Source organism: Mustela putorius, unplaced genomic scaffold (assembly GCF_011764305.1).
Source record: "Mustela putorius furo isolate JIRA1106 unplaced genomic scaffold, ASM1176430v1.1 tig00004035_pilon_pilon_pilon, whole genome shotgun sequence".
Classification (NCBI taxonomy): Eukaryota; Metazoa; Chordata; class Mammalia; order Carnivora; family Mustelidae; genus Mustela; species Mustela putorius.
In genome coordinates, this window is record NW_025422171.1 from 4,923,474 (window position 1) to 4,941,504 (window position 18,031).

Below are 18,031 nucleotides of genomic sequence, written 5' to 3' on the forward strand. Positions count from 1 at the left end.
TTGAGAATTTTTTCCATAGTAAGTGTTAGTATTTTCTGGGATGTTGATGGAAGTTATCTGCCCTTTGATGAGAGTGTCTTTTGACTCTGACCCCCAGGCTGCATCTTGAATTTGAGGTTAAGAACATGTTAAGACTTTTTACGCACTTGAAGTTGCATCGTTAAAGTACCTTTCCTATCTAGAAATTTGAATAAGGAGCACTGCTAGTATATAAGTAACTATAAGAGGCTTTTCAAAACAATAGAAAATGATTTTTTTTTTTTACCTCAGATGATCATCAGTTTTAGTTTACACTTACCTGCACACACATATGAATAGAAAATGAATGGAGACATGTAATTGTCATATGCTGTCCTTAATATGTTAGTTTAATTTACCAGTTATAGCTCTAGTACATGACTCAAGGGCATGTTGGAGACTTTTGAAACATAAGTGAGAATTTGATTCTCCTATTTCACTTATTTAGATCTTTGAACTGAAGCTTAACCCAACCCCCTGTGACTATTTCCATTATTCAGACATTAATACAACACAAACAAAAAAACTTCAGGCATCTTGAATGTAGGAAGAAAAAGCAAGTCCTTTTAAATCTGATGAGTCAGTATTTAAAGTCAAGCATTTAAAATGCGGGAAAAGGCTAACATGCCCTATCTATGTTCACCACAGGTTGAATGAGAATACCCACCTTGAATAAATGTACACTCCAAATAAATAGACAGCTGCTTATGTGATAAGAGAGCCAGGACAGTTCAACAGTGAAGTACATTCATTTCATGGCAGCTGATTATTAAACGTTCATAGCCTTTTTAAAGTAACTTTCTAGCTGAAGAAAAAAGAACAGTAAAGCAGTATGAACACAATTTCTTTTCAAGATTTACGGGTTAAGCAGTGAGTTCATTCATCCTATTTTATCCAGCTCAAATGTTTACATTTAAAAGTAAGATGTTTAAACAGTATTGGGCTATCTTTTAATCCACCCATCAAATGTACATTTATGTACATTTGTACATTTTATGAATATGTACATTTTACACTGAAGTTTTAAAACCTGGGTTTTAAAAAGAGAACAAGGAGCCCTCAGCAATTAGATAAAACAAAGGAACTTGTATATCTAAAGATTAAATATTATGTAGCCACTCTTCAGTGGACTTGGATATGTCTAATGTGAGGAGATCTGAAGGAATGGACACTACTTACACTGGAAAAGAGCACTTCAGATGTTTCAAAGAGAGGTTTTGGATTTGATCCAGACTTCTAAAATAAAAATTGAAACAGCTGTGTTTTAGAAATGGTTATGCCCAGTTCTCTTAAGATACACTGTGTCGGCATTGGAGGTCCCCCAGTCCTTGATGCTATAGTTGTTCTACTTGTATTTTGAGATAGAGAAACATTTATGAATGGGGGGGAGATTTATGAATTGCCTGGGTTACAATATGCTACATTTCGAGAATACTGACAGTATTTTCTGAACACAAGGATGATAGAGTTTACAACTCAGAGAAACAAAAAGAATTAGTCTCCAAAAACCCTATCCTAAGTTAAGATCTGTTTGGGGTGTGGGGAATATATATATATATATATATATATATATAGAGAGAGAGAGAGAGAGAGAGAGAGAGAGGCCTGACAGTGAGTGGTCCCTAATGTTTTTGAACTTTGGGGGAATTGAAGATATTGTGTTTGGCAACAGAACATTGTAAAGCTTGTTGAGTTTTTTAGTAGAAAATATTTCATGATTTGAAAAAGGGAAATCTTTCTCATTCCCTAGCCAACAACAATATGTATGTGCTTATTACCACATGCCTTTGTGAGCTTCCTAGGCTACAAAAGAGGCTGCCAGCTCTATGATGTAGGAGGAATGATTTTCAGAACATAATGAAATTGAAGGCTAAGATAGAGGCAGGCTAGAGGCCAGGGCTTATTGTCCTGTTTGGAAATAGCTGTATCCTAAATTTCTAACTGATTTTTTATTCTCTCAGCGTATGGCACTGACATTATTTCTAAGCCATTCATGATTATGTTCCACCATTAAAATGTAAAAGACTGTATGTATAGCATTGGCTTTATTTCAATGCTGATTTTATAAATTGTAAGCCTGCCAGTTTACTTTAATGTTGATTTTTTAAAAAAAAAATATTTCAGTTTATTGCATACTGGAAAAATGTATGAGGTGAATGTAGCTTTATTACATAATGGTGATACAGTTTTATGAGATGAAAACTGTTATGTATTGCATACACTGTATGTTAGATAATAAATCAAATAACTTTAAAGGGTGAAAAAATAAAGAAATTCATTTATTCTGGAAAAACTATCCAGATTATTTGAATTATTCTGAAATTTATCTATTTTGGTCATTTGTAAGATAAAAACTAAAGATCATTCTCAGAAAGGTTACTGAATTAAGGGGTGCTTGGGTGACTCAGTTGGTTAAGAAACCAACTCTTGATTGCAGCTCAGGTCTTGATCTCAGGGTTGTGAGTTCAAGCCCTCTGTTGGGTTCCATGCTGGGTGTGTAGCCTACTTAAAAAAAAAAAAAAAGGAAGGAAGGAAGGAAGGTAAGTTACTGAATTGTTAAAATTAGAAAAATAAATAACGGATTCTCGAGTGAGCTTTGTTAATATTGTAGCACTGTATTCAAGAAGTGGTGTCCTGAACTGAATTTTTCAGTTTACTAATTTATATTTCAATCTCAAGTTATAGTCGCACATATTTTTCACATATATTGCTTTAGCCCTTATAACAATCCTAAGAGCTAAAGTATCATCCCTAATTAGTGAAGTTCTTTATTCATTCAATGAATATTGTGGGTGGGTTACCGTTCTAGAGCAAAATCACTATTCTTGTCATTGAGTCCTCAAACCATAATTGGTTGGTTGGTGCTGGAGTGAAGGGAGGGAGCTCAGTGTGTCCTTAGGGAATGATGGAGACTGGGACACTAGAAAAGTACTTGTTCTGTGTAAGGGACATCCGATGCTCAGCTCTAACTCATGTTGCCTCCATGTGGAACAAGATTTTTCTAATTTTTCAGGAAAATTATTTAATTTTATATTGAAAACGTATTTTAAAAATTAACCACTGCAGTGACTGAAGAAAATAATGCCACACATGGCCAGCAAATAGAGTGAAGTAACTAGGTAATCTATTTTGGTCATTTGTAAGATAAAAACTAAAAGATCATTCTGCAATGTTAGAGATGAGCCCAGGGTGCAATGGAAACACAAAGGACAAGTGTCATGCGAGGTTGAGGAAGATCCCAGAAGAACGTTGACAGATTGTACGGCAGGCATGGTAGATATAGTCAGTCATAGTACATATAGGTAGGTCCCAAGGCAAAAGAGGGGGCAGCAATTAGGTACACTGTAGGTTGAAGCAACCACTGTAGTTTGGGATCCAGTGGTCTGCCCAGCCAGTAAAAAATGGTGCCTTCAGCTGCTCCTCCGTGGGGGCTCCTGGGAAGGGCTGCCTGAGACCCCGCCTCCTTTCTGTTGCCACCCCGCACAGGTTTCATGATTTGGACAAGGAAGCAGAAGGGGAGTGCATTTCAGCACCTGTGGGGTTTATCCCCTCTAGAGGCTGGCCAATCAGGACACTCATATTTGTTACCAGTCATTCAAATGAGCAGACTGAGCAGCTTGATTTGATAAGCAGCCACTTTCTGTGCAGCTGAACAGAATGTTTGCCAGCTCCACGCTTCTGGCTCCTGTGTCTTCTTTTTCGCTTGCCTGTTTTTCCCAAGACTGCCACTCCTTTTGATACCGTGGAAAAGCAGTCAGTGAGGCAGAAGTTCCAAACTCCTAGAAGACCGGAGTCCTGTCCTTTCCTTTCCTTTTCCTTTTCCTTACTGCTTGGCTAGAGCCAGTTTCTCTTGCACACGTGCTGCAAAAAATGGTTGCTGGATTGCTAGTAGATGATATCTGGTCCGGATTTTTTTTTTTTTTTCAAACTGTGAAAACCCATAATCCCAATAATCTGTATGTCTTGTGTCTCATGGTTAATAAATCATCTCCAAATAAACAGAATGCTGAAGCATATAAAAACATTTTTCTCTCTGGGCCAAATCCTGAATCCTTAGAAGTTAAAGAGCAATTTCAATAAATACCCTTTTGTTTTCTTATTTTTATTTTAAATATTATTGCTTACACACTCGTTATTTCATGAAAATTTTCTTCTTTTTATGAATACTGAAGTATTTCACAAGGTTATTTCATTTTCTTCCAGGAAATGCAAGGTCACATGTATAACACCCCACCAGCTAAACTGTTGTTTCTAAATACCCCCTTGCTGGGCTGTACTCAAAGAGATGCTACGGCCCTGGCTAAGCTGTGAGCTGCCCGAAAGTACACCTTTGTAGCGCCCTGCCCTGCTTGATACTGCCTCCTTTCAAGCACTTAATAACCACTTAATCGAAGTGTGTTGAATAAGTGGGCAAATCACTAAATGTATTATTTTGTAATGTAGTTTTGCTTCTGTCAATCATTTTTGTTCCCGTCCTCCTCCTGTGCCATGGGCCATTGGATGCTGCAGCCTAGGATGATACGACCCTAAGTCAACCTTGCAGAGTGCCTGAGCACCCCATTTTGGAGTTACTAGACATGGATTTTACTTGGTTTTCACCGTTCCTATTATGTGTCCTTTGACCCTCAGTGTTCTCTCAAATGGGATAGAAATAAATATCTACTCTAGAGTGCGGTAGTAAAGAAAAAAATTATACTTTTTTTTTTTTAAATAAAGCCTTAACATAGTACTCAACATAAAAATGTTCAGTTCAGGCTTTGAATTGATTCTTCGTCTTTGAATGGATTCTTCATCTTTGAATGTTTTCTGCATACTAGTAGGTCCAGAGGTCTTAAAGTGTTAGTGGCCACTGGACTGTGACCGTCTGAGTAATGTCTCCTGTTGTTCTAACAAGTTACAGTCTTCAAAGACCATCACATACATTGGATCATTTGATTTTCAGTACCAATGTCATTATAATAATAATTATCGCCAACTTATGTAGCACTGATTATGTACCAGAAACAGTTTGGATCAGTTCACCGTGTAAGCTGTGCTTTGTAAGTGCTATTAAACTCACCAATTCCTCACAGCAATTTCAGAAGGCAGGTATTATCACTATGCCCAATGTAGAGATGAGGAAACTGAGACTAGGTTAAGTCACTTGGCCAAGGTCACACGCTAGTAGGTTGCATTCTCAGTGCAACTGCCACAGTAACCACATCGGCCCCAGTCATCTGTTAAGTGTTCTAGGCACTGGGCTAAGAGCTTGATATACATTATCTCAGGTAATCCTCACACCAGCCTTGTAAGATAAGTTCTATCTTTATCTCAACAGATGTGTAGTTTCAAATAGAACTTGCTAAGAAATGGGGCTGAAAACCCAGGTGTTCTTGTCACCATTTCCTCCTGAGAGTTTCCGCGAAGAGCCAGGCTCTTTTTACCCATACTCGGTTTTACATGCAGAAAAGTATTTGAACTTGGACTTGAGATCATCCCAACTGCTGTCAGGACAGTCTACCCAGACTAAATTCTTTCCCAGCCCCTTGGTATAAAAAACCCAGGCTAGGAGAGAATACACAGGAAAGAGAAGTGACATATTCCAGTGGTACATTTTTTATCTCTAGCTCCAGAATAAGAAATCTTTTGTTAAAAACTCACATTTTGGGGTGCCCGTGTGGCTCAGTGGGTTAAAGCCTCTACCTTTGGCTCAGGTCATGATTCCAGAGTCCTGGGATCGAGCCCCACATCAGGCTCTCTGCCTTCCCCCTCTTTCTCTCTGTCTGCCTCTCTACCTACTTATGATCTCTGTCTATCAAATAAATGGATAAAATCTTTAAAAAAAAAACTCACATTTTTAAAAAAGTATATTAGGATTTTTAAAAAATACATCACCGTATCATTCAATTCTGTCTTCTAGTCCAATGAACTTAAATGCCTTATAGATATGACATGGTAATAGGACATATCTGAGATAGAATATTTATTCTTATTCACTACAGAAGAATTAAGTGTGCAACCAAATGTCACTTGTTTTCCACAATATACTCTTTATTGTTATGTGCATCTTTATTCACTTAATTAATTCAGCAAACATTTATGTGCCTATATGAGCCAGGTACTAAGCTACACACTGGGAATACAAAGAGTAATATGGTGGTGTCCCTGTTTTAAAGGAACATACAGTCTGTTGAGTGAAACTGGTATACCAGTAAGCATAATTGCTATGCCATATGATTGATGCCATGCATGAATGCAGAAAGGCGTATCGGGCCATGGGAAGCAAATCGCTTTAGTGTGCTTAGTTGTGAACACCATCTCGGCAGAGTGAAAACTGAGTAGTTTCTTGGAGGGATTTAGTGAGAAAGGCTCTCAGACCAAGGTTACAGTCTGTGCAAGGGGGCAAGACCACAGGTGTTCAGGAGAAATGTGGGCATTGGGCTATGGCAGCGCTGGATGGGTGTGAGCAGTGACCCGGGACGACAGGGGTGGGGGGCGCTAGCAGGTGAGGTTATAAAGAGGACAGGTGCCAGGCTAAGGACTTTCAAGGGTAATTTGCCAAGATAAACCCACTCAAACTATTCAACTTAGCATGTGTGTTGAGAGACTAAGACAGGTCAGCACATAGGGTATAGTTCCGTTCAGGTTTTTTGTGCCCTATCATCTAAAAGAAATCTTCTAATGCAAAAATCATAGTACTTCAATTTTCTTTTTTCTTGTAATGGTGTTTATGTGGGTTTTCTCTCATGACTGCTTTTAATTTATAGACTTTCTTTTTTATTTCTACTTATTCATTTGAGAGAGAGAGAAAGAGCACAAACAGGGAGAGAGGGAGAGGAAGAAGCAGACTCCCCACCTGAACAGGGTGCCCGACATGGGGCTCTATCCCACAATCCTGGAGCTCATGACCTGAGCGAAGGCAGATATCTGCTTAATTATCTGAGCCACCCAGGTGCCCCATAATTTATAGACTTTTCAAGGAGGACTATGTAATTTGCCTTTTTGCTCCAAGAACATTATACATGTATTTTTTTTTTCATTATTAATGAAGTACTTACACTAGAAAGAACTTTTAGGAAGAAGAGGGGAAAAAAATTCAGCCAGAATTCCCCGATATGAACCTAACTGCTGATAGTTTTTGACTTGTTTATTTTTTTACATAAAACAGGTGTATCTTCTAAAGTCAAAATCATATTGCCATAACTTCTAACTTGATGTGCATGGTAGTGATTGCCTTTACAAGAAGATGCTACAGTATTTGTGTATCCTTCACAATAATTAGTACAGAATTCCAGTGTAATGGTCCATCCAAACTAGATGCTTGATTGTGGTATGCACTGACTCTGTCGATCTCTTTTTTCTCATATTTTGTGTAAATGCTTTGGTATTTATACCCTCTTTTCCCTATTAGCTTAATCCAACAGATTTTATGTTTTTCTTTTAAAAAATCAGCACATTTTAAAAAATTAGGACCATGTCAAGAAAGAGATAGCCCAAAACACACCTTTCAGGGAATGTGACTTTATCTTCTCATCCCAGTCTGGTGCCTGCACAAGCAGGAAGCTGTCTGGGTAATGGCTGGGTCATTTCGAGATATGCAAAAGAAGCTATGACCAAGGAGCTGGAAAAGCCAAAAAACTTTTGAATTCAGTCAAAATGGGTCATTCATTCAACAAACATAAGAGTGATTTTTCATTGTGCAGATAATTGGAGCTATTCAGGCAGCTGCAATAGTCTTGTGGGGTTGTCTGTCTCCATACTGTGCTCAAGCTCACCCCAGGGCTGGCTGCTTGGCCAACAGAGAGACAGCAGCCTGACAGCGGAGCTTCCTTTGTTGTTAATTGCTATTGTTTTTCTTAAGGTCTTTGGCCCACAGTTCTGGTTCTCTGCTCTGGTTTCTTTCTAAGTAGTCACATTGTCTGCTCTTGGTCTCTGTTAGTTTTGGAAGATTCCACTTTGAAGAGAAACTGAACCCTTGTTTCTCTACCGAGTAGATGGAGCCACCAGCTGAGTCTCCCCCTCCCCCATTTTTTTCCCCCCAAATTAATCTCTTCTCTGAACATTGTGTGGATCTGAAAAGAAAAGAAAAAAAAAGACAACCCTGTTTTTTCCACATTTTACGTCATTCTCGCAAAGATAAGGTTTGGTTTACCTTTTCTTGAAAAGTGAATGACTCCAAGTTCATCATTTGTAAATAATTTTTAGATGTTTTAAAATAATTGCTCATTTTTCTGCTCATAGATTATTTTGACTGTTCTGGCTGGAGGAAGAACTCACAAATGCCAGACATTAGCTGTATCTGGTTCTTAGTGGAGCCGGAGGCCCAAGACTCAAGTGTAATGTCTTTATGAAACAGAGCAGATTGTGTTACAGGATATATACGACTTAGGGACACTGGAGCCAACCCACCCTCGGTGTGAATCCTTCTCTGCCTCTTACTAGTGTATCTTTTTGTTTTTTTGTTTTATTTTTTCAGTGTTCCAAGATTCATTGTTAGTGCACCACACCCAGTGTTCCATGCAATCCATGCCCTCCTTAACACCGACCACCAGGCTCACCCATCCCCCCAACTCCCTCCCCTCTAAAACTGTCAGTTCGTTTCTCAGAGTCCACAGTCTCTCATGGTTAGTTTTGAAAAAGGGGCTCAGTCCTCTCTGAGTCTGTTTCCCCATCTCCAAAATGGAGATAAGGATAGAAAAGGATAATATCTACTTGTGAAGGTAAATGAGTCCATTAATAAGCTGGAGAATCCCTGGCCCGTAGTGCTTGGCACATATTCATTGCTGTTTTATCACCATTCTTGACCTCTTGGCACTGACTAAACACATCCACATGGAAGGTTTATACAGTCCCTGTTTGAATATAACTCTCTACTGGGTAGAGTGGTTGAACACTCTATAGAGACTTGGGTAGAAAATAAAGGCATGTGTAGGGGCATCTGGCTGACTCAGTTGGGAAAGCATGCCACTCTTGATCTCCGGGTTGTGAGTTTGAACCCCGCATTGGGTGTAGAGATTACTTTAAAAAGTAAGATCTTTAAAAAAAGAAGAAGGAGGGGCGCCTGGGTGGCTCATTGGGTTAAAGCCTCTGCCTTCGGCTCAGGTCATGATCCCAGGATCCTTGGATCGAGTCCCACATCGGGCTCTCAGCTCAGCAGGGAGCCTGCTTCCTCCTCTCTCTCTCTGCCTGACTCTGCCTACTTGTGATCTCTGTCAAATAAATAAATAAAATCTTTAAAAAAAAAAAAAGAAGAAGAAGAAGAAGGAGAAGAAGAAAATAAAGTTAGGTGTACCCTAGGAGTTCAGAGCCCATAGGAGTTTTGCATATGTGTAGGGATACAGAGCTTCCAGTCTCCTAACCTAAATTGTGAAAGGCTTGCCTATTACTTGTCCATGTCTCTTTTACCAAGTGATCTCCTTTAAAACATAAATAGTGTGACCTCTAGTATATAGGTTAATGGTAAACTTTCTGAGTGAGTACAGAGTGAGTACAGTGACCAGCGTCATCATGGTTAAGTACACCTTCTTGTCTTTTAGAAAACTTCTTCAACAATAAATACGTGTAATAAGAGCCATGGCTTTAAAAGTGCTCCTGGAACAAGAAAAAGCATTTCGCACCATCGCAGTTCTACTGGTCTATTTGGTGAGTCAAGTCTTTACTTTCATAAGAATGTGGTGGAAGGGTCATTTTAGTAGCACCGAAACTATTTTTGATTTCTAATCCCATCTTTTGAATTTTTCTTTTAAATTGTAGTTTATCGATGTTGCAGGTCATTAACAAAAGATTGTTGCTCAGTCTTGACATTTATAGCAATTGTTTGAGATTATTTTATTTACATTTAGATGAAGTAAAAAAATCACAGCGTTACTCAGAGCCCCATGACAATGGTGCTCCCTTGGGTGTATGGGCAGATGTCTCTATAACACACCCGAGGCCCTAATGAGACCACATTCTTTTTGGAGCCCATGACTTGCATGGATTGTGAAGAAATTAGAATCTGTTTTTAAAAGAGCTATTCTTTTTATATGGTTATTTATATCCTTTTTGGTTCCAAAAAGCATTAAAGACAGGTGGAGAATTTTAATGTTTGAAAACTTAACTCGAAAGATCTAGGCAGGTGTCAGAATTGAAATTTATTTAATCTGGAGATAAGATCATTATCTGCAAACGTAAAATGAATTACTGGATTATTAGAGACAGTACCTAAAGTCTTCTTGAAAGACAAAGCAAGAGGAGTTGGGGTCACATTGGAGTCTGGGAGAGAGGGGGAGAGAGTCAGAGAGAGGAGGGAAATTTTCCTTTCTTTCAACTGAGGCTGTTCCACATCCATATGAACTGTCTAGAATGGAGGCAGTGGAATTTCTTTCTCAAAGAGATTACAGTCTCTCTGTGGCTAAATGGAATCTCCTTCCTCTCGTAAATAAAATCAGACTCCTTAGGATGGTTGTCAAGGGGAGTTAAGAGAGGCAGGAAGAGATTATTAGACCTTTAGCCCCAGATTTTTTTCTACTCCTGAATTTCACACCGACTTCTCCCTCCTGCCTGCTGGAGAGGTTCAGACTTTGATATTATTTAGTTAGTTTGCAGGACTTCATTATAGGTACTCCTGCTTCAAGATGGAGGTAGTTTGTACTGAATAATTACTTATTATTACAATCATCAGAAACAATTTCCTGTGCCCCTGGTGTAACAGTCATTCTACAGACAAATAGATTGTTCACCCAGTGCTTCTTTCTTAGAAAAGAGAACAGATCCTGAGTCATTTTCTACCTTAGACTCTCAGAAAAGTATCAGAAGAAGACAGCCCTGAATTTTAAAAAAAAAAAAAAAGAAAGAAAGAAAGAAAGAAAAGGAGCCCTCATTCAGAAAATACAGAAGAGAATCAGGCTTATTGATTTATTTGCTCCACTGACTTATTCAGAAGGTCATTTTTCTTCCTAAAATGCGAATTAAGTTGGCCTCACCCTGAATTTAAGCTAACATTCATTGATAGAGTGAATAATAGATACTGATGATATTGTTCCTTTCTTGCAAAAAAATGTAATCAACTTTCTTTAAAAATACTGTTTTGTGAAACTTTTTTTTTCAGACATGTAAAGTGATTTGTGAAACAGGAGACTGTCGACAACAAGAATTCAGGGATCGGTCTGGAAATTGTGTTCTCTGCAAGCAATGTGGGCCAGGCATGGAGTTGTCTAAGGTAAATATCGAATGCGTGGTGAAGTTGCAGATCTGTGCTTGTTTTTTTTGTTTTTGTTTTTGTTTTTTAGGATTTTATTTATTTATTTGAGAGAGGGAGTGAGAGGGAGAGAGAGCACGAGCAGGTGGGAGGAGCAGAGGTTTGTTATTGAGCAGGGAGCCTGATGTGGGGCTTGACCCAGGACCTTGGGATCATGAGCTGAGCCGAAGACAGACACTTAATAGACTGAGCCACCCAGGTGCCCTAGATCTGGGTTTTTAAAGTACATTTTTTTTGCGGGGGTGGGGGGGCTAAAAAAGAATGTACTTCACTAGTTCATTGCTAGTGAAGATTCTTGGCTCATTATGTTACTTTAGCCAAAGATTACACTATACCTTTGATTATGTCTTACTGAGCTAAAAGGTGTAGGTTCTAATAGAATTTGTTATTTTGTGTAATTCATGTTTATCATATTTCATTGAAAGAATGGAATTTTTTTTTAAGATTTTATTTATTTATTTGACAGATAGAGATCACAAGTAGGCAGAGAGAGAGAGGAGGAAGCAGGCTCCCTGCCTAGCAGAGAGCCCGATGTGGGGCTCGATGCCAGGACCCTGAGATCATGACCTGAGCTGAAGGCAGAGGCTTTAACACACTGAGCCACCCAGGCGCCCCGAAAGAATGGATTATTAAGGTGTATTTGAATTAATTTATAAGAATCTACTAAAGAATTAAAAATAAAGCAGTGATAAGAGAATATGCTAATGCTACTTTCTTCTACTGGACCTTCCTTCTCTTAAAATAAGTATTACCATTGCTAGTCAAGAAGTAGCCTCTCTCATAACCAAACTCCATGGTGGCGGTACCTTTCCAAACCAGGGTTACATGCATTCTTTTGACAATGCAAGCACTATTATTAGTCGCCATGCTAGGCACATGGTATTCCCAGGAGCATTTTAAATATTTTCATCTTACCCACTATTTGTTAAGAAGCGGTATGTTTTAGGAGGGCATATTTCAGGGTCTTGAATATTCTCAGACCTTTCTTTTTTGTGAATGTGTTCAGAGCTATACATCCATTTGCTTTATTTTCTGACCTTTTGAAGGTGTAACTTGTGGATAATGGATATATCATTTTGTTCTAAATAAAGCATCAAAGTCTGCCTGTTAGAAAAGGAACAAAAGATTTTTCTTTTTACTTAAAGTGACTTTTAAAAGAGAAGTCCTTTTCTCCTAGAGACTGCCATTATTTAAAGTTGAGTCTTGTCATTCCTAGATTTTTGCATCAATGATCCACAAACAGCAGGAAACAAAGCATTCTGCATTCTGCAAGTAATTCCTGGTGGATGGCTTTTCTCTGTTGGTTGTGTTCAGTAAGTGGGGCCATTTAATATCCTGAGTTTTCCATTTGGATTGAAATTGGCTGACCTTCAAACCCTGTGTTACCTTGAGTGTTAGCTATAGCATCTCAACCAGTGTTTTTCAGCTCCTACTGATTGTAGTAAGGTGCATTTTCAGAGGTAGGTTTTGTGGTGTTGGGTGTAAAAGGATTCTTTAGAGCAGACTTGTAGATCTAGGATCAGTGAACAGAATAGTGGAAAATGCGACAATGCCCCAGAGGAAAATAGACAATGAAGTTGCTACCTCTCAAAAGTTCTTTCCACAAATCTCGGTGAAAATCTGAGTGATATATAACAGATTCTGAGAGATAAGTAAATCATTTTCAAGAAGCTGCTCCTTCTCCTTCATCCTTTGGATCTAGAGAATATAGCCTGACTCTGGAGAATCAGGTCAGAAGATGAGAGTCCTATAAGCTCCAGAATCTTTTATTAGTTAGTATTTATAGCTAAGCTTTTTTTTTTTAATCAAAAAATTTTATTTAAAAAAGCTTTTCTATTTAAAAAATAGGATGAAGATCCTATTGTCCCTAATATTATTTTTATTTTAAGAATGCATCACCTAAGATTATCTGATAACAGTTTTCCTATTTCACACTTTTCCGTGGATTTCCAGAAGAATTATTTTTCTCTAGGTAGTAATTTTCCCCAAGTACTGAAACAGATATTTACCTCTATGACACTGGAAGCAACCAAAGGGAAACAATCTGAATAATTCTGACTTTATTACTAATTTTATGCATTAATAATTCTGTTTCAATATTTATTATCATTTTCTTCATTAGAAAAAAAAGATTAGGCCAAATTGCATGCAAGAGAATAAAAGTCAAGGTAATGATGTCACTGAAAAATTAGGGTAAGACCCACTCGGATGCACAACTGTTACAAATATAAATACCATGTTCCTGCATGGCCTGCAGTGTCCACCTCAAGGTGGACATGGCACAGCCACAGAGAATACCTCCGCTAAAGGAGCGAACAAATCAGTCAACCTCAGAGAGTTTTGAGGGCAAAAGAAGTGCTACTTAAATATTGTCATATAAAAGGTAATGAATTTCTGTGTGTGTGTGTGTTTATGTTATAAATTAAATATTTCGCCAAGTCTTTTATCTTGGTTTTAGCTCCTAGTAAATGAAATTAGTAACTTAGCCTTGCTCATACCCTAAAGAGCAGAGGAATTCAAATATATCGATGGAATATATATATACTCCATTGGTATGATTGGACATATTAAACATATGAAAAAATATATATATATATAGTTAATTAAGGCAAAGAACTTGAGTTTTTATTAAATGATTACTTTGGGGCTAGAAATTTCTAAACTATCTATTCCTGATTTGCAGTTTCTTCTTTCCAAGCTTCCTTGATTAAGTCTTTAGCAAGAACATGTATCTTTCAGAGGATAAAAAAACAAAAAAACCCCAAAAAACTAAGTTCTGAATATATTAAAATCAGATAAATCACTTAAAATTAGAGAATTTATTCAACTGATTAATTATGACATCCATGGTTTACAAATTAAAGGAAAGTTTACTTTTTTGCCTAAGACCAAGCTTTAAAAAAAAAATAGTCAGATATTTATAAATAATTGAATTGCTTTTTACTTGTTGCACTGAACATAAAATTTGGAAGAGGGATACCTGTTTATTCATAATGAAATGACTGAATTCAGGAGTCCTTACTTTTTAACTGAAGCTTAAAATTTTGGTTACCTGTGGTGCTTGAAATTTTGAATGCACAATAAATAGTAAATATTTTAAAGTGAGTTATTAAAAACCATTTTCATCAGATGTGAGAGCTTTCAAATAACCTTCATTCTAACATCATTAAGTTACTTGTTTTGTTATAGTAAACATAACTTAAAACTTATTATCCATTTTCTAATATCATGTCTCTCAACCCAAAATAAAAAATGCCGGGTCATGAAGTTCTTTGCATTACAAACATGTTATCTGTGTCTTAAAACTAAAGCCTGGAAATACTTTGGGTAAGCAGGTAGAGTTAAAATTTCCATCTGTGGTTTTATTACTCCTAATGATTATTTTCTTTGGAAGGCATTCAATTCTATTTTTTTTTCTAAAGGTGTCTGGGCTTACTTTCCCATTGTTAGGTCTCTGCCATTTCAAACATGTAGTTGGGTTTGGGGGAGGTTCCCGGAATAGCATTCCTGGAGACAGTGTACACTTTGGCACACCTGTCACGTGTGGTCAGCAGTTCCTCTGACCTCTTTTCACTTCCTTTCAATGGTTAGATAGTAAGAAGTCTGCGCAGAAGCTCCAGGCTCAATAATAACCATCGTTGCTTGTTTAAATTGAGACACTTCCCTTCATTGGCCATTTTTTAAATGATTCCTTATTTTAACCTTTTACCCTAGATACTTTGGGTTATGTGAATCTAAAAGATGTCTCTTAACAAAAATGCACTATCTCTCAAACATCCCTTCAGCTATTATTTTGTAATATATATCGTGCAATTAAAATAGATAATTAGCCAATGTTTGTTATAATAAGCCAGTTTCTATGTGGTATTTGTATATTAAATAATGGAGTCCTTTTAACGTATGTCTTAAGTAGGGGGTATCACTTCTCCTGTTTTATAGATGGAGGAACAGACACAGAGATGGTTAGTTGATCTATCCATTGTCATCATTAGTAAGTGCTGGGAGAAGGTGCTGGAGCCACATGGGGTAATAATTTTTTTCTCATTTTGCATACTGCTCATGTATAGTGCTGTCCAGTAGAACTTTCTGCAGTGATGGAACGGTCTGTATCTGTGCTGGCCAAGATGGGAGTTACGAGCCGCTTGAAATGTGTTATTGAATACTTGAAAGGTGGCTTGTGTCACTGAACCACTAGATTTTGCATTTTAATGAATTAAATTTATGTGTTGCCACATGAAGGTGTGGCTGTTGTATTGGACGGTGCAGATCTAGAATGATGAACTTCCCTTCAGAAATTCTGGCTAGGGACCAACTTCTAACACAGGGAGATATCTAAATCCTTTGACCTGATGCTTGCACATTCCAGGCGCTGCCTCCCTGGCCAGGCTCCTTCCTCTCCTTCCTTGGCTATGCCACCCTTAGCCTGGCCACTGGTTTCCAAACATCCATCTGCTTCTCTTCCTCCAGCACTCATGTTTGGCCCAGCCACGTGGGCACCATTGCCATGGCTCCTCACACCGGGTGGCATTCTCTGAGTCCCCTCCCTGCCACCTGAGCTGTCTCATGGCATGAGCGCTTTTGGTTTCCAGTTGTTTCCCTGAAAGCCCCAAGCATCCTGTCTTCTCAGCCGGGTTCTTTTTGGCCATTCAACTTAATGGGTAGGCTTCGTGTATCTTTGGGAAAATATAGGACAAACCACTGAGCCATCTGGGCTTGGTTTTGAGGATTTTCTCCTGCTGAGCCATAGCTAGTCTCTCTCTCTCTTTCAATACAGGGTTTAGGTTTAGAAAGTTTATGAGAAAGAGAATTGATAATGTCTTTTTCCTATGTTCGAGGCAAAAAATAAGTGCTGTTTACATAGCTCCACGACTGGTACACGCTGGGCATTTGGAGCCACAAATGTGCACAGGAGTGTTACACAGCCAGCCCTTCAGCTGGTGAAAATAAACAGCATTGCAATGCATGGGGGAGGATGACTTTTGTTTCCCTGAAGTGACCACATTAGCCTTTTAATTCTTACTGTCTAGAATCTGCCCGGCCACAGCCCCTCCTCCTCACCGAGTATTAATGCCAACAATGTGCTTTTAACATGATCACCTCCCAGCAGTAAACCAGGAAACTAGTTTTTGCATGAACCACTTGAAACAGTCTTCAAGTCTCTGGCACAGTTTTCAAAGTCAGCTTTTCTAACCAATTATTGGGATAACTTTAGCTAATGTGAAGAAGTTAATTCTCGTAAACAACAACACACTTTCCTCCACAAGGATGAGTGTCCGGTTTCCCATTTTTAAAGATGTCTGCTTTTTGGTAAGCTGTTTTCATCCCTATGAAGAAAGTCACACGGGCACATATAAAATTAATATAATTTGCAAGCATGAAAAAGATTCATTTATGCCATTTAATTATAGTGTTGCTCACTTTATTTATGTTTAATTATACCTAATCGGGCCCAGCGATGTTTGGCAGATATTAGCAAGCTCTAGCTTGTAATTTTTCTTTAAAAAACTCAATTACAGATTTTCATAAACTGGAAGTTGGTTGTGGGGGGGGGCTATGTCTTTGGTGTTGTTTTATTAAAGGAAATTAAAAAGGTGATTTCTAAACACCAACTACATAAATCTAATTTGTCATTTCCATTTGCTTGTGCTAGATTTTTCTCCACAAATAACTTCTTCTCTGTCCAAATTTGAGCTTTTAAAGTTCAAAGAACCAGAGTTAATAACTTATTGGCTGTACAAATAAATAGTGCTTTAGACCCAAGGGCCCCAAATGTGTTTCCTCGACAATGATGGTCTGTGAGGATCTCCCCTGTGGTCTGGGGAACGGCTCCTAGAACACGTAGATGGGATCCGCTTGTGTTTTTGTTAAGTGCTGAATTTGCAGAGGGAGAATAGAGAGAAGGGGATCTGAGGACTGTTTACTTTGAGTCAGTTTGCCATTGGAAAGCCACCAAATGTGGCTTAAAAAATATTGGGCAGAGTGTCAGGGCTACTGCTGTGGCCAGCTTGGGTGGAAATGGCCCAGCTGGACACAGCCCTCTCTTGCCTTGGAACCCAAATAAGAAAGGCCACTCACTGCTTCCACCCCCACCCCATATAGACCCCCACCCTCATCTCCCACCCCCTGCGCACCTCCACCAGCCCACAAGAGTTATCTGGCCTTACTAATCGGGACACTGGTGTGACCTTTATAGGCTTTTGTTCCTTGGAATAACGTAATAATGATACCAATAAGGAAACAACAACAACTTCAGGAAATACTGCTTTCAGTGCTATTTGTTCATCCATTTGTTTAGCCGGCAAACATTATATGTTACTCACCAGCCTGGTATGTATTGTTAAAGAAAAAATATTCAGTGGCACTTGTTGATAAGGATGGCAAGGCAGGCTTTAGTCGCTGGGTAGGGAGGGGAACCACTGCAAGGGGATTTTATGGTGGGGGAAACCACTGGCCTCCATCCCGATACATGAGCTCATGGGAATTTAGAGTCAGGGAGCAGGGGTCAGTGGGTGAAAAATTACTTAGGGCTTAGAGGGGTCCTGGCTGAAGCCAACCTAATAATTCTTTGCTGAAGACAAACCAGGGTGATTGGATGCAAAGCTCCATGAGACTTCAAGTGGAGCGTGGGGAACCCAAGCAGATATTAGGGTGAGTAGTTCTGGTTAAGCTGAATTAGCAGAGCACTTGCTAAAGCTGGATTTTATAAGGAAGTACATGTGTGGGTCTGGAAGAAGGTTAAGAAGCCTGGCTGAAGTTTGGTCAAGCAAAGAATCTTTATAAGTACCAGGTGCCCTG

At 38.6% G+C, this 18,031-nt stretch overlaps 1 protein-coding gene across 3 annotated transcripts in view; it reads left to right on the forward strand.

Moving 5' to 3' along the window:
- Window positions 1–18,031, forward strand: part of TNFRSF19 (TNF receptor superfamily member 19) — a 90,774-nt gene that overhangs the window by 10,871 nt on the left and 61,872 nt on the right. For all 3 annotated transcript variants that reach the window (XM_004774350.3, XM_004774349.3, XM_004774351.3), the window contains 2 exons: window positions 9,534–9,639; window positions 11,087–11,197. In XM_004774350.3, coding sequence (XP_004774407.1) covers window positions 9,571–9,639; window positions 11,087–11,197 — 180 coding nt within the window. In that variant the 5' untranslated portion in view covers window positions 9,534–9,570. The remainder of the gene's footprint in view (window positions 1–9,533; window positions 9,640–11,086; window positions 11,198–18,031) is intronic.